Source organism: Papaver somniferum, chromosome 11 (assembly GCF_003573695.1).
Source record: "Papaver somniferum cultivar HN1 chromosome 11, ASM357369v1, whole genome shotgun sequence".
Lineage (NCBI taxonomy): Eukaryota > Viridiplantae > Streptophyta > Magnoliopsida > Ranunculales > Papaveraceae > Papaver > Papaver somniferum.
The window spans coordinates 136,135,958-136,152,666 of NC_039368.1; the positions used below are offsets into that span (position 1 = coordinate 136,135,958).

A 16,709-nucleotide genomic window follows, 5' to 3' on the forward strand; every position below is an offset into this window, starting at 1 on the left:
CTTAGCTAGAGCGTTCTTGGGGCTTCCTACACATGTGTTATTGGTTTTGTTAGAAGTTAACTAACACTATTTGGCAGTATGCATGAAACTCAGCAATCAAGTGTGCAGTCACTTCACACATTAGAAAAAAACCAGAAATCCGAGTCATGCTTACACTCAAGTGTGCAGTTAGAACAAAATTCAATTTGTTGTAAACAGACTTAACTTTTCCTGTTTTAGTTAGTTTAGATTTGAATTGACAACTTCTTTTGTAACTTCTGTGAAATATCTACAATGTGACACAACATCTGCATTGTAACCAAAAAAAACTTGCCTTACAAACTAAATTCTGTTTCAATACTCCAAATATATTGCGTGACTCGAAAAATTCTGTCTTTCAAAATCTGACTTGATCACCTTTCTGTCTATCCATATATGCATTAGATTTGACGATAGTTCTCACTTGTCCTCCTTTCTTCTCTCATGGCATTCACAAAAATCGCCTCACTTTCTTCTATCTTTGTATTATGTTTTGTAACCATTTTTCTCCAAACAACAACAACGGAAGCAGCATCATGCCATGAAACTGATAAAGCAGCACTTCTTGATTTCAAGAATAAGATCACTCAAGATCCATCACGTCTTTTACAAACATGGAGCTAATCTACTGATTGTTGTACCCATTGGGATAGTGTTTCTTGTGATCAGTCTAATGGTCGAGTGGTATCTATTATTCGTCCTGGCATATTTACCAGCCCCGACGACACACCAGCGAATACGCAGATGTATGGAACAATTTCTCCATCTTTTGGTGATCTCGGATTTCTTCGCGTTCTTGATCTTAGTGACCTCAAGTGTCTAACGGGATCAATTCCTTCGGAATTCGGAAAAGCTTCTCAGCTAACAACTCTTTTTCTTAACGGCAACCAACTCAAGGGGACAATACCTGCGTCGTTTCAAAATCTCCATAAACTCAAGCAACTAAGCCTCTCTGGCAATCATCTATCGGGTTCAGTTCCCTCCTTGGTTTTCAAAGCTATGCCTTCTCTTACTTATCTCGGTTTATTTGAAAATCAATTATCTGGTAAAATTCCATCCTCAGTTGGTAAACTAGTTTCGCTGCAGGAACTAGATCTCCATGGTAACAATTTCTCAGGTCGTATAACGCATACAATCGGTTCTCTCAAACACTTGACAGATATAGACTTGTCGGACAACCATCTTTCTGGAATCATCCCTATATCCATTGGAAAACTATCCAAATTAGACACGCTCGATCTCTCTCGAAATAAACTGAGCGGAAGCAATCACAATTCACTTTTGAAGCTAAATTCTCTTAGAGCGTCCACAGTGGTGCGAGTATAACCAAAGACCAAAGACTAAAAAAAAGACCAAATTTGGGTTTAGTCCGTCATGTGGCGTAGTGGGAAAAGAGTATATTTGGTCGCGCGTTGATAAAGCTTACGTCTGGAATCAGGCGTTGATAAAGATAACGCCTGACATGGGGCGTTTGTAAAGATTCCGCCCGACATATTCAAAAAAAAAAAAATATATAAAAAAATAATGGGGCGTTGATAAAGTTAACGCCCCAAGCAAAGTTTTGAAAACTTTGTGAGGTAGGCCATGACTATATCAACGCCCCAAGAGAGGCGTTAACATTATGTACGCCTGGGTGCCCGGCGTTAACTTTACGTACGCCCCATCCAGGCGTACATTTTACGTACGCGCCATCCAGGCGGACATTATACCAACGCTCCATCCAGGCGTACATTTAACCAACGCCCTGCATCAGGCGTTAACTTTACGAACGCGCGACTACAAACGGACATTATACCAACGTCCGTTGGGTAGGCGAACATTATATAAACGCCCGACTATATTTGGGTTTGGTCTTGATCGCCGACCAAATTTGGTCTGGGTTTTACTCTTTGATCAAATTTTGATCGATGGTCCGTCCCACTACGCCAGCCCACTCGACTAAAAATTTGGGTTTAGTCGTCCACTGCAGTTGCTCTTAGGGTTTGCCGATTGTCAGAAACAAACTTACAGGCAGCATACCTTCGTCATTAATCAGTGGTACTGGCCTTCAAAGGTTATCCCTTGACAACAACATGCTAACAGGAGAATTACCGGACAGTATGGGCAATCTTACAAATCTTGGAGAGTTATACTTGGAAAACAACCGTTTTACGGGTAAGATTCCTTCAAGTTTTGGCAACCTTGTGGGTCTTGTGTCCCTTGATCTCTCTAGAAATGGTTTATCTGGTCCAATTCCTTCTCAACTAGTTAAGATGCGATCACTCCAAATCCTCAGTCTGTCATTCAACCCACCGAGTTTAGTGAAGATACCAACTTGGTTCTCCAAAATGACCCAACTTTTTCAACTATATTTAGCTGGAACTGGCTTAACCGGGGAACTCCCAGAATGGTTAACTACAATGGGCCTGACGTATCTTGATTTATCGAGTAACGCCTTAGCTGGAGAGTTGCCGAGATGGATAGGAAACATGCCAAGCTTATACTCCCTCAATTTATCTAACAATAGTTTTCATTCAGCTATACCTATTGAGTTCAAGAACCTTTTAGGTGTACTGGAGCTTTATCTTTACTCGAACAACTTCACCAGTGGATTAAAATCGATTTTTGAGAAAGGTGGCCGTCAATATTATATTCTTGATCTTTCGAATAATATGTTTTCTGGTCCTATTGATGAAGATATTGGAAACCTGGATGTCATGCAGTCAATTGAAACATTAGTATTATCTAATAATCCTTTAGGAGGATCCATACCAAAATCCTTCGGGAAATTGAGTTGTCTGGAGACTTTAAAGCTTGAAAACAACGGGTTAACGGGGGCAATACCAGCTGACCTAAGCAATGCTACATTGTTAACATCTATCATGCTACCAAATAACAACCTTATCGGCGGTATACCTTCAGGGGTGATAAACTTTACTTTGCTTAAAGAATTTGATGTGTCACATAACATGTTGACAGGGGAAATTCCTCCTCACAATGCAACAATTCCTGCAACTTCTTTTGTGGGTAACTCTGGCCTGTGTGGCTCCCCACTTTCTTCTTGTAATGCTGCATAATTCAGTTATACTTTTTTGAACTATGTGTTAACGGCAGGGGTAGTGTTCTATTTTACCGTTTTGACTTGTGAATATGAAATAAATTTGCTTCATTTTGCATGTGTTAAAATGCCTGACATTTGTAATTTTGTACATTACTGTGCAACAACACTTAGGCAGGGGTTTTGGTCCCCAGGAAATTTCTAGTAAAATATACATAGGCGATCGTGTTCATTGCCTTGGAAAATAGGTACTTCAAATGTAAATGTAGCGATCCACGATGCAGGTGTGGATACCAAAATACAAACGGATATGTGGACATAGGGAAGACACGAGAATCCTTCCGAAAGATCTTATACCGTATCTCGAAAATCTTCGTCAGCGACATGTCAAATCAAGTCAGAATCGCCATGGTTGACTAGTCATCGAAGTAAAAGTCATATGCGAGATAGTATCTCACGACGAAGTAATCTACTAGAAGGACACGAGATATGAAGAATCAATGAAGTACCCCACGAGATACCAACCACGAAGCTGAGGCGGGAGAAATAAGCTAACTTGGCAGAAAAGATAACTTGTGAAGTAAATGTATTGGGGAGCAAGAAAAGAGACAGGTGTCCCGACAAGCCCATGTGAAGATGACGAAAGAAGGGGAAAACTTTATGGAAAATAGACTGGGCGAAGTATAAAGCATCCCCGAAAGAACTTGGCGAAGTAAAATGAGCTATACCCCATTAAGGTTGATTGGCCTATAAATAGAGGTCCTTGGGCAAAGCATGAGGGAGGGGATTTTGGAGAGAGAAGAGAGCTTAGTGTAAAGAGTGAGTTTAGGGTTTCCTGGGGTTCAAGGACTTGTATTTTGTTTCCTTAGAATTCATCAATAAAGATTTCTTAGTTCATATTAATTAAACATGTCTTAGATCTTGATTGTTTTCCTTTTGGGTGTACTACTGGATTTCCATTAGTTACATTTTGGCGCCCAGAAACAGGGAACTTAGATTGGGGATTCATTCTCATCTAAGAGTTCGAGAGAAAGAAAACCATTCAGAGACCGTAATAGCTGGAGATCCAGACGAGTTTTTTTGTGTAGAAAAGATTTAGTAGCTTACCCGTGTTTGAAATCTAAGATCCAGAAGAGAAAGTTTGAGAGACAACGTACGGAAAATCAGATTCAACCGAGACCGAACGATGGCAGGAAAGGCAAGACAAGCGAAACCCCTAGCGGTGGTGAGAAGGCGCAAGCGGTTGGAGGACCGGAAGGAAGGATAGAAAGGAGAGGCATCTGTTACAGATGAAAGACGAGAAGTCGTAAGGCGAGGTAAAGTCAAGCCGAGCGTAGAAGAAGAATCCATGGTGGAATCTATCTGAATCATGAAAGCAGGGGCTATTACGGAAAGGGAAACGATCCGAGAAAAGGTGGAGGAGAGCGGTGGTGATAAGGACGTGATATCGAAAGAACCAAATAGGACACTTCATCGAGAAAATAAGCAAGAAAGAATGACAGAACGAGGCGGTCAAACGAAACAAGAGGAATACGAACGTGGCAGCAAAATGGAGGTTGGAATATCACAAGAAGAAAACGCTAATTCTGAACGATAACAGCTTCGTCTCGGAAAAGGGATTTATATCGGGAAGAAAATCCTTATGAGGATTACGAGGAAGAAGACAAACAAGGATTGCAGAAAAGAAGGCTGCTAGAAGGATACAACCGGGAAAAAGATCTAAAGAGGCTGCTAGTGGATGTGAGATATGAAAATCATAAGCTAAGATACGAAGAGGAAAAGAGATGCGAGGATGAAAGTAAACGCAAGGGGCGAGAAAGAGATATTGACGAAGTAGCAAGAGGAATCATGGACCACGAGATCTTACATGAGCTACGAAGATTGAGAACTCAGATGGGGAACTCGCGAAGGAAAGATAGGTCGCAATGGAGGGAGGAGAAAGTCATGATGACCGCTAAGATACGTGCGGGGATGCAAACAACACCCGGAGGAGAGTTGAAGTGAATTGGCCGAAAGAAGGAAAAGACATTGCAAAAGGGTCGAAAGCCGCGAATTGATGAAGCCGGAGGACACCAGCATGAAACTCAAAGCCAACGAAGCAAGGAGTAAGCGCGTGGACAGAGTTAGGACTCCCAAAGCTTAACACAACTGTGTAAAGGATATGGGAAGAAGTGATACTGACTGAGGAAATCCCAATACCACCAAATTCGGGAAGAGAACCAGCCCTTGGGAATAAGAGTCACGAGTTCTGCAGATATCATAGCTTTCACGTACATCACACAAACAATTGCAGGAGCGTCGGGAAGATCTTACTTCGCCTTATAGGACAAGGGAAGCTCGCGCATTACTTAGAGAACCGGGAATTACCACCACCTCCACAACATTATGGGGATCTGACAGAACGACATCAAGTCAAAGCAAGCCAGGGGGAGGGAGTTGTTTGGATGTAATCTTGTAGTGCATTCGAAGGAATATTTCCTCAACTTTCAAGATAACGTGCTCTCAAGGATACACAAAGTAGATTATGAAGGGAACGAGATATTGTCGGCGGAAAAACAAGAGTCGTTAGAAGAATGACAAAAGAGAGATATATCATTTTCGGCACAGGATGCACCAGAAGGGGAACTAAACATATGAACTCATTGGTCATCACCCTAACAGTTTGTAAATATTCGTTAGGGGGAGAAATCCTATGTAGTAAAGAAAGAGCATGGGCCGTGGATAAGATCTTGATAGACATGGGGAGTTAAGTAGATGTTCTTTTTTATCATGCGTTAAGAGCTTTGGGGTACGAGGATTCTGACCTGGAACCTCAGGCATATACACTATACGGATTCAATGGAGTGGCGACGAAGTCAATAGACAAGATACGCGTGAGGATCTATGCAGGAGAATTGGAGACGACAGTTACGGTGTATGTAGTGGACGTGGAGTCACCCTATAACGCCTTCATGGGAAGACCGTGGATCCATGGAATAAAAGGAGTCGTGTCGACTTACCATCAATTGTTGTGGTTTCCCATGCCTAGCGTAATCGGAGAAATACGTGAAAATAGCGTGGACGCGGAGGAATGCAACCAGAAGGACATTAAGAATTACGAAGGAAGATTGGAAAGAAAGAAGGAGCGAAAGAGAAAAATACTTGAGTCGAAAAAGGATGAAGAGTTAAGGGTATACATGGCGAGACCTAGAGAAGGATGGGAAATACCCAGCGAGATACCCGAAGAGGATGGAAAGCCTGGGAAATCAGTAAAGGAACCAACACCATTAGGAGAACCGGACTTAAACTTCGTCGCAGTAGAATCAACAAAGGAAATAAACTTAGGGAGTGGCGAAGGACCCAAGATCCTAAAAATCGGGACGAAAATGGAAGAAGAAGAAGAAGCGAGATTAGTTGGATTGCTAAAAGAATACAGTGAAATATTTGCATGGAGCATGGAGGAAATGCCGGGGATTGATCCACGAGTGGAGTGTCATAGATTGGAACTAGACCCGACAATCAAGCCGATAAGGCAACGAATAAGGAATATCGCAACGACTTATCATGAAAAAATTGATAAGGAGATCCATAAGATGATGGATGCAGGGATCATCAGGCCAGCGAAATATCCAGATTGGATTGCAAACATGGTAGTCGTGACCAAGAAGAACGGTGGTATAAGGATATGTATTGACTTTAGCGACCTGAACACCCCATGACCCAAAGATAGCTTTCCATTTCCAAACATCCCACAAATGGTAGAATCAGCATCCAGATACAAAAGGTTCCCACCTATGGATGGATATTGTGGATAAAATCAAATACCGTTGGCTGAGAAAGACCATGAGCACACAACTTTCTTCACTCCCCGAGGACTATATTGCTACACAACAATGCCATTTGGACTAAAAAACGCAGGGGCAACTTACCAACGGATGGTGGAGAAAATATTTGCAAAATGGGTACACACGAAGTTGGAAGTTTACGTAGATGACATGCTTGTTAAAACAAAGGATTCGTGGGATCATGTGGAGTATTTGAAAGAAATCTTTGAGCAGATGAGAAAATACAAAATGAAGGTGAATCCAATAAAATGCATCTTTGGGGTTGAATCGACGAAGTTCTTGGGCTACATAGTTTCACGAAAAGGCATAGAAGTTGATCCAGCAAAAGTCCAAGCCATATAAGAAATGCCCTCATTCGTCATCATCAAGGATGTGCAGAAGTTAAACGGACAGTTGGCAGCACTGGGATGGTTCATCTCGCGTTCATCGGATAAATGTAAACACTTCATTGACATTTTGAAGAATGGAGCAAAGTTTGCGTGGACTCAAGAGTGTGAAGAGGCATTAAAGGGTATAAAAGTGCACCTCATTAAATTGTCAATCCTACAGAAACCAGAACCTGGGGAGGAATTATTGCTTTGTCTCGCGGCAACACCAAATGCTCTTAGTGCAGTCCTACTACAGAGTGACGAAGGGGTAGAAAAGCCAATCTTTTACGTCAGCAAAACCTTCAACTCCGCAGAGAAATATTATCCAAAGATTGAAAAATTAATACTAGCATTGTTTTACGCATCGCAAAAGTGATGGACTTATTTCCAAACCCACAAAATAAAGGTCTTAACAAGAATTCCCATAGATTCTGTCTTGAAAAACTCGAAGAGAGTCGGGAGAGTAGAAAGATGGAATACCCAGATCGATCAGTTTAGGTTAAAGTATGAAGTAAAAACTTCTACAAAGTCACACATAATCGCAGAGTTTCTCGCTGAATTTTCTTCAGAAGAGGATGAGGGCATAGAAGAAATTATGGTGTAGGATCAGAATCTCGCAACAATAATGCCTCAGCGAAATTATCAAGAACACAACACAACAACGTCGCAAAACAATTTTAGAAGTGACATAATAAACGACGTCAGCTAAAATCATAAGAAAAATGTAATGATTCTGCGAAAATAAGAGAGTTTGCGAGAGTAACATTTGTAAGGTTGCGAGAATGTCGCGAGACATATCCGAAAATAAAGGACAGATTAGCTGTCATCCACTAGGTACTTCCCTATAAATAGTCGTTCAATTGTAAACGAAAAGGATAGATCTTTTTTGAGTAAGAAACAAGTAAATAGGAGAGAGAAAATCTAGAGCAGTGGTTATTTTTGATTCCTTTATGTTTTCTTGTAAGATTTTTCAAAGATTCATCAATAAAATTAAGGTTGTTAATCTAAAATGAGTTGAGTGTTAATGAAATCATATGAGGGGTGTAGTGTAGGATTTACTGCAACTACATAATGGCGCTAGAAACAGGGATGCATCGAAGATTATTCTAGAAAAAATTGAAAATTAATATTGAGATTTGTGAAGATTTGGAGTGATTGATTAAGAATTTTACATAATTTCTTGCAATTCGTTAACATTGAAGAAATGGCTAGGAGAAGAAATACATCAGAACAACCAACTACTGTTAGAAGAAGCAAGAGAATTGTTGTAAGAGAAAGAAGTGAAATGGGAGAATCTGCTAGAATAAGAAATAATGGAGAAAATCAAATTCAACTACCAGTTCAACAAACACTAGTATAAGGAAGGAATATAGATTATGATAGGGTGGGTATACACACCTGGCAATCAAATTCCGCAGAAGAAGTATAAGAAGAGCAGCAAACTAGAAACCATAGATAGGTAGAGAGAAATCAAGAGGCAGACGAAGGAATAATTCATGGATATGAGGAAATTGGAGCGTTAGAAACGTTGAGACGGAGAATACATGAAGAACGAAGAGATGGGGCAAAAGAACGTGCAAATCTAGTAGAAGATCGAGAAGTATTACAAAATCATATTCAAGATTGACTAGAAGAGAGATGAGGCGAAATTCACCCACAACTAATGCTGGAAACAATATTCAAGAAGAAATATCAAATCCTAATGAAGAATATCGCGAAAATAGAGAAAGAACGGATGATCGTTATGTTCCAAAAAATGAAACTTTTGATAATAGGAAAAATGGTAGAAATCAAGAGAATGGACAACGTCAGGGACGAAATGATCAAGATGGCGAAGGAAATCGAGAGGAAGGAAGGAGAATTTTACATGAGAGAGAAACTCAAAGAAATCAACAAACAATTGAAGAAGAAATTGAAAGACATTATGCTGAACAAGCACGTTTAATTTGCGAACGTGAAAGATTGAGAGCAGAAATGGAAGAACAAGAGCTTCAGGAGACAATTCGCCAGAACAATCACGACAATCGAGAAAGAAGGCGTACACAAAACCGGAATAACGGTAATATCAATGATGAGTATGATAGAATACAGAGGATGGCTGAAAGACAGCGAATGGAATTAATAAGAAATTAACAAAATCATGAAGGGGAAAATGAGAGACATAATCATATGTGAATTCAAGATAGAGATGAAGAAGAGACTCGCAGAAGAAGACGAGATGAGGATAATGAAGAAGAAATGAAAAATTTCGCGAGAGAAGAAAGACATGAACGCATAAGAAGAGAGGCGAAATTAAAAATACTAATGGATCAAAATTCAGGTGTAAATAAACAAATCTTGAAAGAGTTAGAAGAAATGAGAGGAATGCTAAATAATAGAGGAGAAGTAGGTAGAGGACAATTGGATGAAGCTATAGAAGAAGCTGCGAAAACTCCATTTACAAGGGAAGTTTAATTAGGAGGAATACCACCGAAATGCAATTTTCCTGCATTAACCAGCATTTTTGATGGATCAACTTGTGCAATTCAACACATTAAAGCCTACGTGAGGTGCATGTTGTAATGGGGAAATCATGATGTTTTATTATGCAAGTATTTCGCATCCAGCTTAACAGGGGAGGCGTTAAAATGGTTCGAAGGTCTACCAAAAAATACAATAACATCCTTCAATCATTTGCAGACTACATTCCTTGGGGTATATATAAGTAATAATTCTTCGCGACCTGGTATTGAAGACGTGTTTGGATTAAAACAAAGGATTGGTGAAAGTTTGAAGCACCTAACTAAAAGATGGAGGAATATGTGTAGCGAAATGGCTGGCCGTGTAGATGAGAGATATCTTATATTATCATTTATCAATGCTATGTTTGCAACCAACCTATTGTATGTCCACATTTTCAGAGTCAAGAATACGATCACAATGACCGAATTGCGAGAACTTCAAGAAGAATATATTGCTCTGGAGGAAAGGCAAAATGAAATGGAATCATACCCAGTTGCGAACACCAGTTCACAAACAACGAATGCAAGCTTATTCAAGCTAATAAACACAGTAGCGAATACTTCGCAAGTACAACAAGAGAAGGTGACAAGTAACAATCAACAGAAACTGGTGGCTATGGGAAGCCGAGATCAAGAGGAGTATGAAGGAGAAAGAAATTTCTACAATCGTGGTGGAAATAACAAGATTCAAAGACTCGATCAACCACAAGAAACTTATGGAGGTCAAAGACAAAACTATAATAGAGGACAAGGAGGTCACAAGGTAGTATGGGAAGAAATCAAGATGCCACCTCTAAATGCAAGTGTGGAGAAAATATGGGAAGCTATAATTTTGATGGAGAATATACCAACACCATGGAACATGGGAACGGAACCACCTCCAAACCACAAAAGTCATGAGTTTTGTTCTTATCATCATTTTCATGGACATACAACAAATGATTGCAGAAATGTAAAAAGAATTATTTTGAGAATTATAGATCAAGGAAAGCTAAACCACTTTTTGGTAGGGCACCCACAATCTCAACCATTTCCACCACCACCAGAGCATCACAAAGTAAACACGATGAAAAAGAAGGAAACATTCTTCATAGAAGTTGGTGCAAAAGCAAAGAATCTATTCTGTCACTCTATCGTACATTCATACAAGACAATTGAAGATTTTCATGACAATGTTTTAATAGAGTGTTCGCAAGAGATAATGATGGAAGAGAATTAGAATATTGCGAAAATCTCGCCACTAAGGAATGGCAGAAACAGATCATTTCTTTTACCGCAGAAGAAATCCCCGAAGGTGAAGAGGTACATGATAATCCATTGGTAGTAAAATTAGAAATTAATCCAAAACCGAAAGAAGATGAGGATGATGAAGCTGAAGATTCATGGGAATTAATAGAATTCTAATCGATACTGGAAGCTCTGTGAACATCTTATTTTATCATACTTATAAAACTATGGGAGGAAGAGATGATGATCTTATACCATCAACATATAAGATATATTTTAATGGTACTGCTAACAAGCCTAAAGGGGAGGTTACTATGCGAATTCCATTGAAGGGAATATCTTCTGAAATCCTATTTGTGTCGTTGATGTAGAATCACCCTACAATGCATTAATTGGTCGACCTTGGCTACATGGGATTCTAGGTGTAGCTTCAACTTTCCACCAGTGCATCAAATTCCCTCACCCCAGCGGTGTAGGAATCATAAAGGGAGATTGGGTTGAAGGAAAGAGGTGTTACGAAACTGAGATAGAATCTTGCGAAGGAAGAGCAAACAAGAAGGAAAATTGGCGAACAAAATCAAAGAGACACAAAGAAGTGAGAGGTTGATGGTGGATGCAATCGAAAGAAAAAGAAGAGATGTTGCGAAACTAATGCTAGCTCAGAATAAAAATGATGAACATACCACTACCAAGGAAGCAGTAGCAGAAAATAATAAAGAAGCAGAGGATGGAAAGGTAATAAAAACAAGAATGTATGAATGATTAATTTGTTGCGACACTCTCGCAATAAGTAAAATTCTCAAAAATACATTTTATTGAATGACAAAATTGAGATTGCGAAATGCAAATACGATATGATGACGTGCGAGAATCTCGCAGAGATAATTAATTTTACAGAAGACAATCAGAGAACAATGACAAAAGAGAAAGGGGCAAACCTTTATGGCGTACACCCTAGTTCGCGAATACAATTTCGCAAGAGGCAAATGTAAGACCTAAAGTACGTCATATAAGGGGGTACTTGTTGCATGGCTCAGGGAAAGGCTAAACCGCCACCGGAACCTGAGTCATGGAGATTTGGGGTCAATAAAGCCCATCCGGGAGAGGCACCTTGGATTCTCAGCTTAAGCATATGACTTAGGTTGGGTGACTAAGGCAATAAGGACTCTCCCAAAGAGTGCAGGTCTGATCAAGACGCCGAGGTACACGGTTGAGTCAAGAGTTCCAGGGGAGTTTGAAGCGTACCTTTTCATTCTTGACAAGTCTTGGTTTATACTGCACTCGGCCTGAAGAAAACCCCACCTAGGGTGTAGTCTCGTAACCATAAGCCCTATAGTAAAAGGGATAAGAGGCTGCGAAAAAAACTGGTTGTTGTTAAGACTGGATGGGAGGAGCTAACCTTGTATGGTAGAAGTACGCCTCCTTGAAGGGGAAACCAGGGGGAGATAAGGGCGGCACCCTCCATTAGGGAGCTGATAAGTGTCTTAAGACGCAAATGTCATGAGGCTTTTTACTCGCAAGTGTATTAAGGCTTGTCATATTTGTGCGACAATCCTGAAGAGGCAATAATACAAAAAAAAAGATAAGACGAGATCAATGGGTTTTCTCATGAAAGTGTGAAGACGTCCTGCGATTTCGTCGCAAGACGGCAATGTCATGGGGCTTTATTTTCGCAAGAATATTTAGGCATGTCATATTGTCGCAACATTCCTGAAGAGGCCATAATACAAAAGAAAAAGTTAAGGCAAGATCAATGGGTTTTTGTATGAAAGTGCAAAAACGTCCTTCGATCTTTCCGCAATGACAAGAGGTGGCATAATAAGACCTTTAATTAGGAAGGAAAAATAAGACCACACAGGAATGAGATTTTGAAAAGAATCAAAATTCACTTCGCATAAGATTGCGAAATTATACATAAATAACTGCAAAGTTAAGGAACAAAATAAGAAAAGTCTGCAAAATCTCTCATTTGGATACAAATAACAGAGGCAAGTATGGGAATGAATGAAATCAGAAAATGTTATTTGTCTCCATATGATAGATTTACACAAAAATTCAACTCATATGATTATATTGATTAACTGTATTACAAGGAAGAATTATTTTAATGAATGCAGGTCAAAATGAAAGAAACTCATATATTAAGGAATATGGAGAACCAAAAGAATTCGCAAATATACAGAAAGAAGGAATGAATGTACAAGTATTACAGAAGATCAAAGAAAGAAACAAAGACTACTTCTTAGTTGATCCTTCATCATCTTCATCAGACTTGTTCCCTTCTTCGTCTGCATCATAACCTTCATCACCATCAGAACCTTAATCGCCATCAGATTCTTCATCATCAGCTTCACTATCAGAAATAATCAGACTTGGAATATTCTTTGGGAACTCTTCCAAGAGACAAGGATAATCAGAATGAGGGTTATTATGGTCATCACAAACCATTTGGATAGTTTGATTGCGAAAATGCATAGCATCATTCTTAAAATTCGCAACAATAATCTTGATTTGATTCTTCAATCTCGAATACTTGTCATTGCGAGAAGAAAGATTCTTTGCGAGTTCCTCTTTTTCAGCTTCAAGTTCCTCAATATTTTCACGATATCTACTTTCAGAATCTGCGAGCAAAAGACAATCAATTATTAACTTTATGAAAATTCATAAGAAACGGAAGATTTCGTAAAGAAGAGCAAATAATAACCTTCTCTGTCAGAAATCATATCTCTAATCAAGGCTGTATGCTCAACTTGGAGACTAACATTTACACCTAAATAGTTTCTGGCATCATCTAAGATTTTTGCAGCCCAAGCAAATTCATCCTCATTACTTATAAGAAGACGAGAACGAATCTGGTTTTCTCTTTCGCAGAGCTCGATGTTCTTGCGGTTAGCTTCATCTCGTTCAAGTTGAACTTCAAGAAGAGTTTCTTGGAATTTCGCTAAAGCCTTAGTACCTTGATCAAAGATGCGATCCTTATCATCTATGAGACCGCTAATTTTGGTTCTCAAATTATTGATTTTCTCTTTAGAATTAGAAGGAGGCGCTTAAATCGGTTGGCCAAGCCTAAACTATATCTATGGTCAATTTCGAGGAGGCGAAATTTGGATCTAAGTTCATTCAGAGAAAGAGATGAAATTCTATAATTTGAGAAACTATTTAAAGATTTATTAAGACGTTCGAGAAGGGTATCATTATCCAAGGCATTAGGAAATGAACGAATAATAGTAGCTTCATCAGAAAGACCATAAATGTCTACAAAAAGGATCATTTAAATAAGATAAAACAACAGGATGAATGAATGAAGGGAAAGGAAAAAAGTAACATACCATAGAGCTGATTATTAGCTTGATGAAGGCTAGAGATTTTGTTCTTATACGAAAAAGAATCAATTTCTAGTTGTCTGTTTTTCTCGTGAAGACATTTGACTTCAGCTTCCAGTTCTTCATTCTTTGTACGAAATTGAAGATTCTTCTTTTCAAGATTTTCGCGTCTCCTCTCTAGATCTGAGGCAACAACGAAAGAAGCTTTTCCAGCCTGCGAGAAAATATAAAAAGTATTAAAAGAGATTTTGAGTTACCACAATGAAGAAGTAAAAGGATGAAAGTATACCAGACTATTAAGAGAATGCAGGAAATCAGGAGTCACTGATCTAGAAACTCCACGAAGAGAACTATCACCATCCAGTAAAGGGACATCACAAATTGTAGCGAGAGCTTTGCAGGTATTAGCGAATCGGCTATCTCCAATTCCTTGCAAAGAATCAAAAAAGAGCCCAGAGAGCTTAGCCATAGAAGATTCAGGTGGAGAATCTTCACTTGCGGCAAGGTCATCATTATCCTCATTATCCTTGTCACTCTCAGAATTTTCATGAGAGGGAATAGTTGAAGGAGAAGAAGAACGGATTTTTCTATTCTTTGAAGGAGGAGCAGTTGATTTTTCCCTGCGAAGAGCACCTTTGCCTTTATCACCAGTCTTCGCAACATTGGCAGGCTCTTCTATTTCAGCAATAATCTTCACACACAAATAGAAGTAAGAAATGGAGGCAACAGTATACTGTTTAAAATCATAAAAGGATATTTCTTACCTCATTTGTGTATGAGCGAAGAGCTAACAAGGTACTAGTCTTCCCAGTCCTGTTATAACTATCTTTCAGTTTTTGGATCTGTAGAATTTCGCAAGAGTTAGCGAATAAAAGAATAAAAATAAATAAAGAGATGGACATGAGCGAAACTGGAAGAAACATATCTCTTTCTCCTTCTCGGGCCAAGAGAATACCCAAGGTTGATAAGTAGCGAGATTCTCAGGAAGAAGATTTGACCCAGCAATGTAAGGTTCTTTCAGCATCAAGGGAAAAACACACCATTTATCATCTTTTGATTGGAGAGGAGTTGTGTTCTTACCAAAATGCCAATCAATATCTTGCATGAGTATTTTAGCTTCATCAATGTTATCTTTCCTTTTCAAACGAATACCCCAGCGAGTATTCTCTTTCTTCATGGAGATCAATTCATAATTTTCAAAGAAACTCGCTACTATGTATTTCTCAGCAATTATCTCCAAGTCTGCGAATTTAGGATCCCTAAGTTCTTTGAAGTACATAGATCCTTTACCAGCACCACGGTTAGCGAATTTTAGCATCATACAAATGCAATCCCTACTCAACTGGAAGATAGATTGCGAAAATCCCGAATGAGCGAGAATTTCATAGAACAGAGGAATATCTGGGTCGTAAAGAGGAATGGGGAGACCTGCGATAATTTGACCTAGAGAAATTATGATTGATTGATTATCACAATATTGATCAGAAAAAAGTTTGATAGAAAGAATTGACTTGGCACTTTCACCAGGAATGGTAGAAAGTGTGAAACCTTTATCTGCAAGATCTTTTTGGACGTCTTTTAAGTTTTTCTCATGTTTATGGCCACTTGGAGGCGTATTTGAATATAGAATATGGGCATGAATAAAAATTACGAAGATTGAAGAAGGAAGGATTACAGTAGCGGAACTTACGGAAAAACAATAGAGTTGCAGAGATGAGAGAATAAAAAGAGAAGAGAAAGTAAAAAGAAAGTGGAAAGAAGAGTAAGAAGAATATATAAAGAATATTTTTTACTCGAATAAATAAACACCATTAAGACGAAAATACATAAGCGGTTGAAAAGCAGCGGTTACAGAAGATGTGTCAAGAAACAGATGGAAGAAAGAATACGTGTGATAAATGCAGAATATGAAGAGATGAACAACTACGGCATTTCTCACATCATTCTCTACTTCGCAGAGAAGATATGAGAAGAGGCAAGATGTAGGATCAGAATCTCGCAGCAATCATGCCTCAGCGAAATTATCAACAACACAACACAACAGCGTCGCAGAACAATTTTAGAAGTGACATAATAAACGACGTCAGCTAAAATCATAACAAAAATGTAATGATTCTGCGAAAATAAGAGAGTTTGCGAGAGTAACATTTGTAAGGTTGCGAGAATGTTGCGAGACATATCCGAAAATAAAGGACTGATTAGGTGTCATCCACTAGGTACTTCCCTATAAATAGTCGTTCAATTGTAAAGGAAAGGGAGCGATCTTTTTTGAGTAAGAAACAAGTAAATAGGAGAGAGAAAATCTAGAGCAGTGGTTATTCTTGATTCCTTTATCTTTTCTTGTAAGATTGTTCAAAGATTCATCAATAAAATTAAAGTTGTTAATTTAAAATGAGTTGAGTGTTAATGAA

At 38.9% G+C, this 16,709-nt stretch overlaps 1 protein-coding gene across 1 annotated transcript; it reads left to right on the forward strand.

Annotated features, from left to right (window-relative positions):
- Positions 1-462: 462 nt before the first annotated feature.
- On the forward strand, positions 463-3,105 carry LOC113325253 (LRR receptor-like serine/threonine-protein kinase GSO2). The gene is made up of 2 exons (XM_026573456.1): positions 463-637; positions 2,029-3,105. Exons 1-2 carry the CDS (start codon positions 463-465, stop codon positions 3,072-3,074), a joined length of 1,221 nt encoding a protein of 406 aa, XP_026429241.1. The 3' UTR covers positions 3,075-3,105.
- Positions 3,106-16,709: the final 13,604 nt, after the last annotated feature.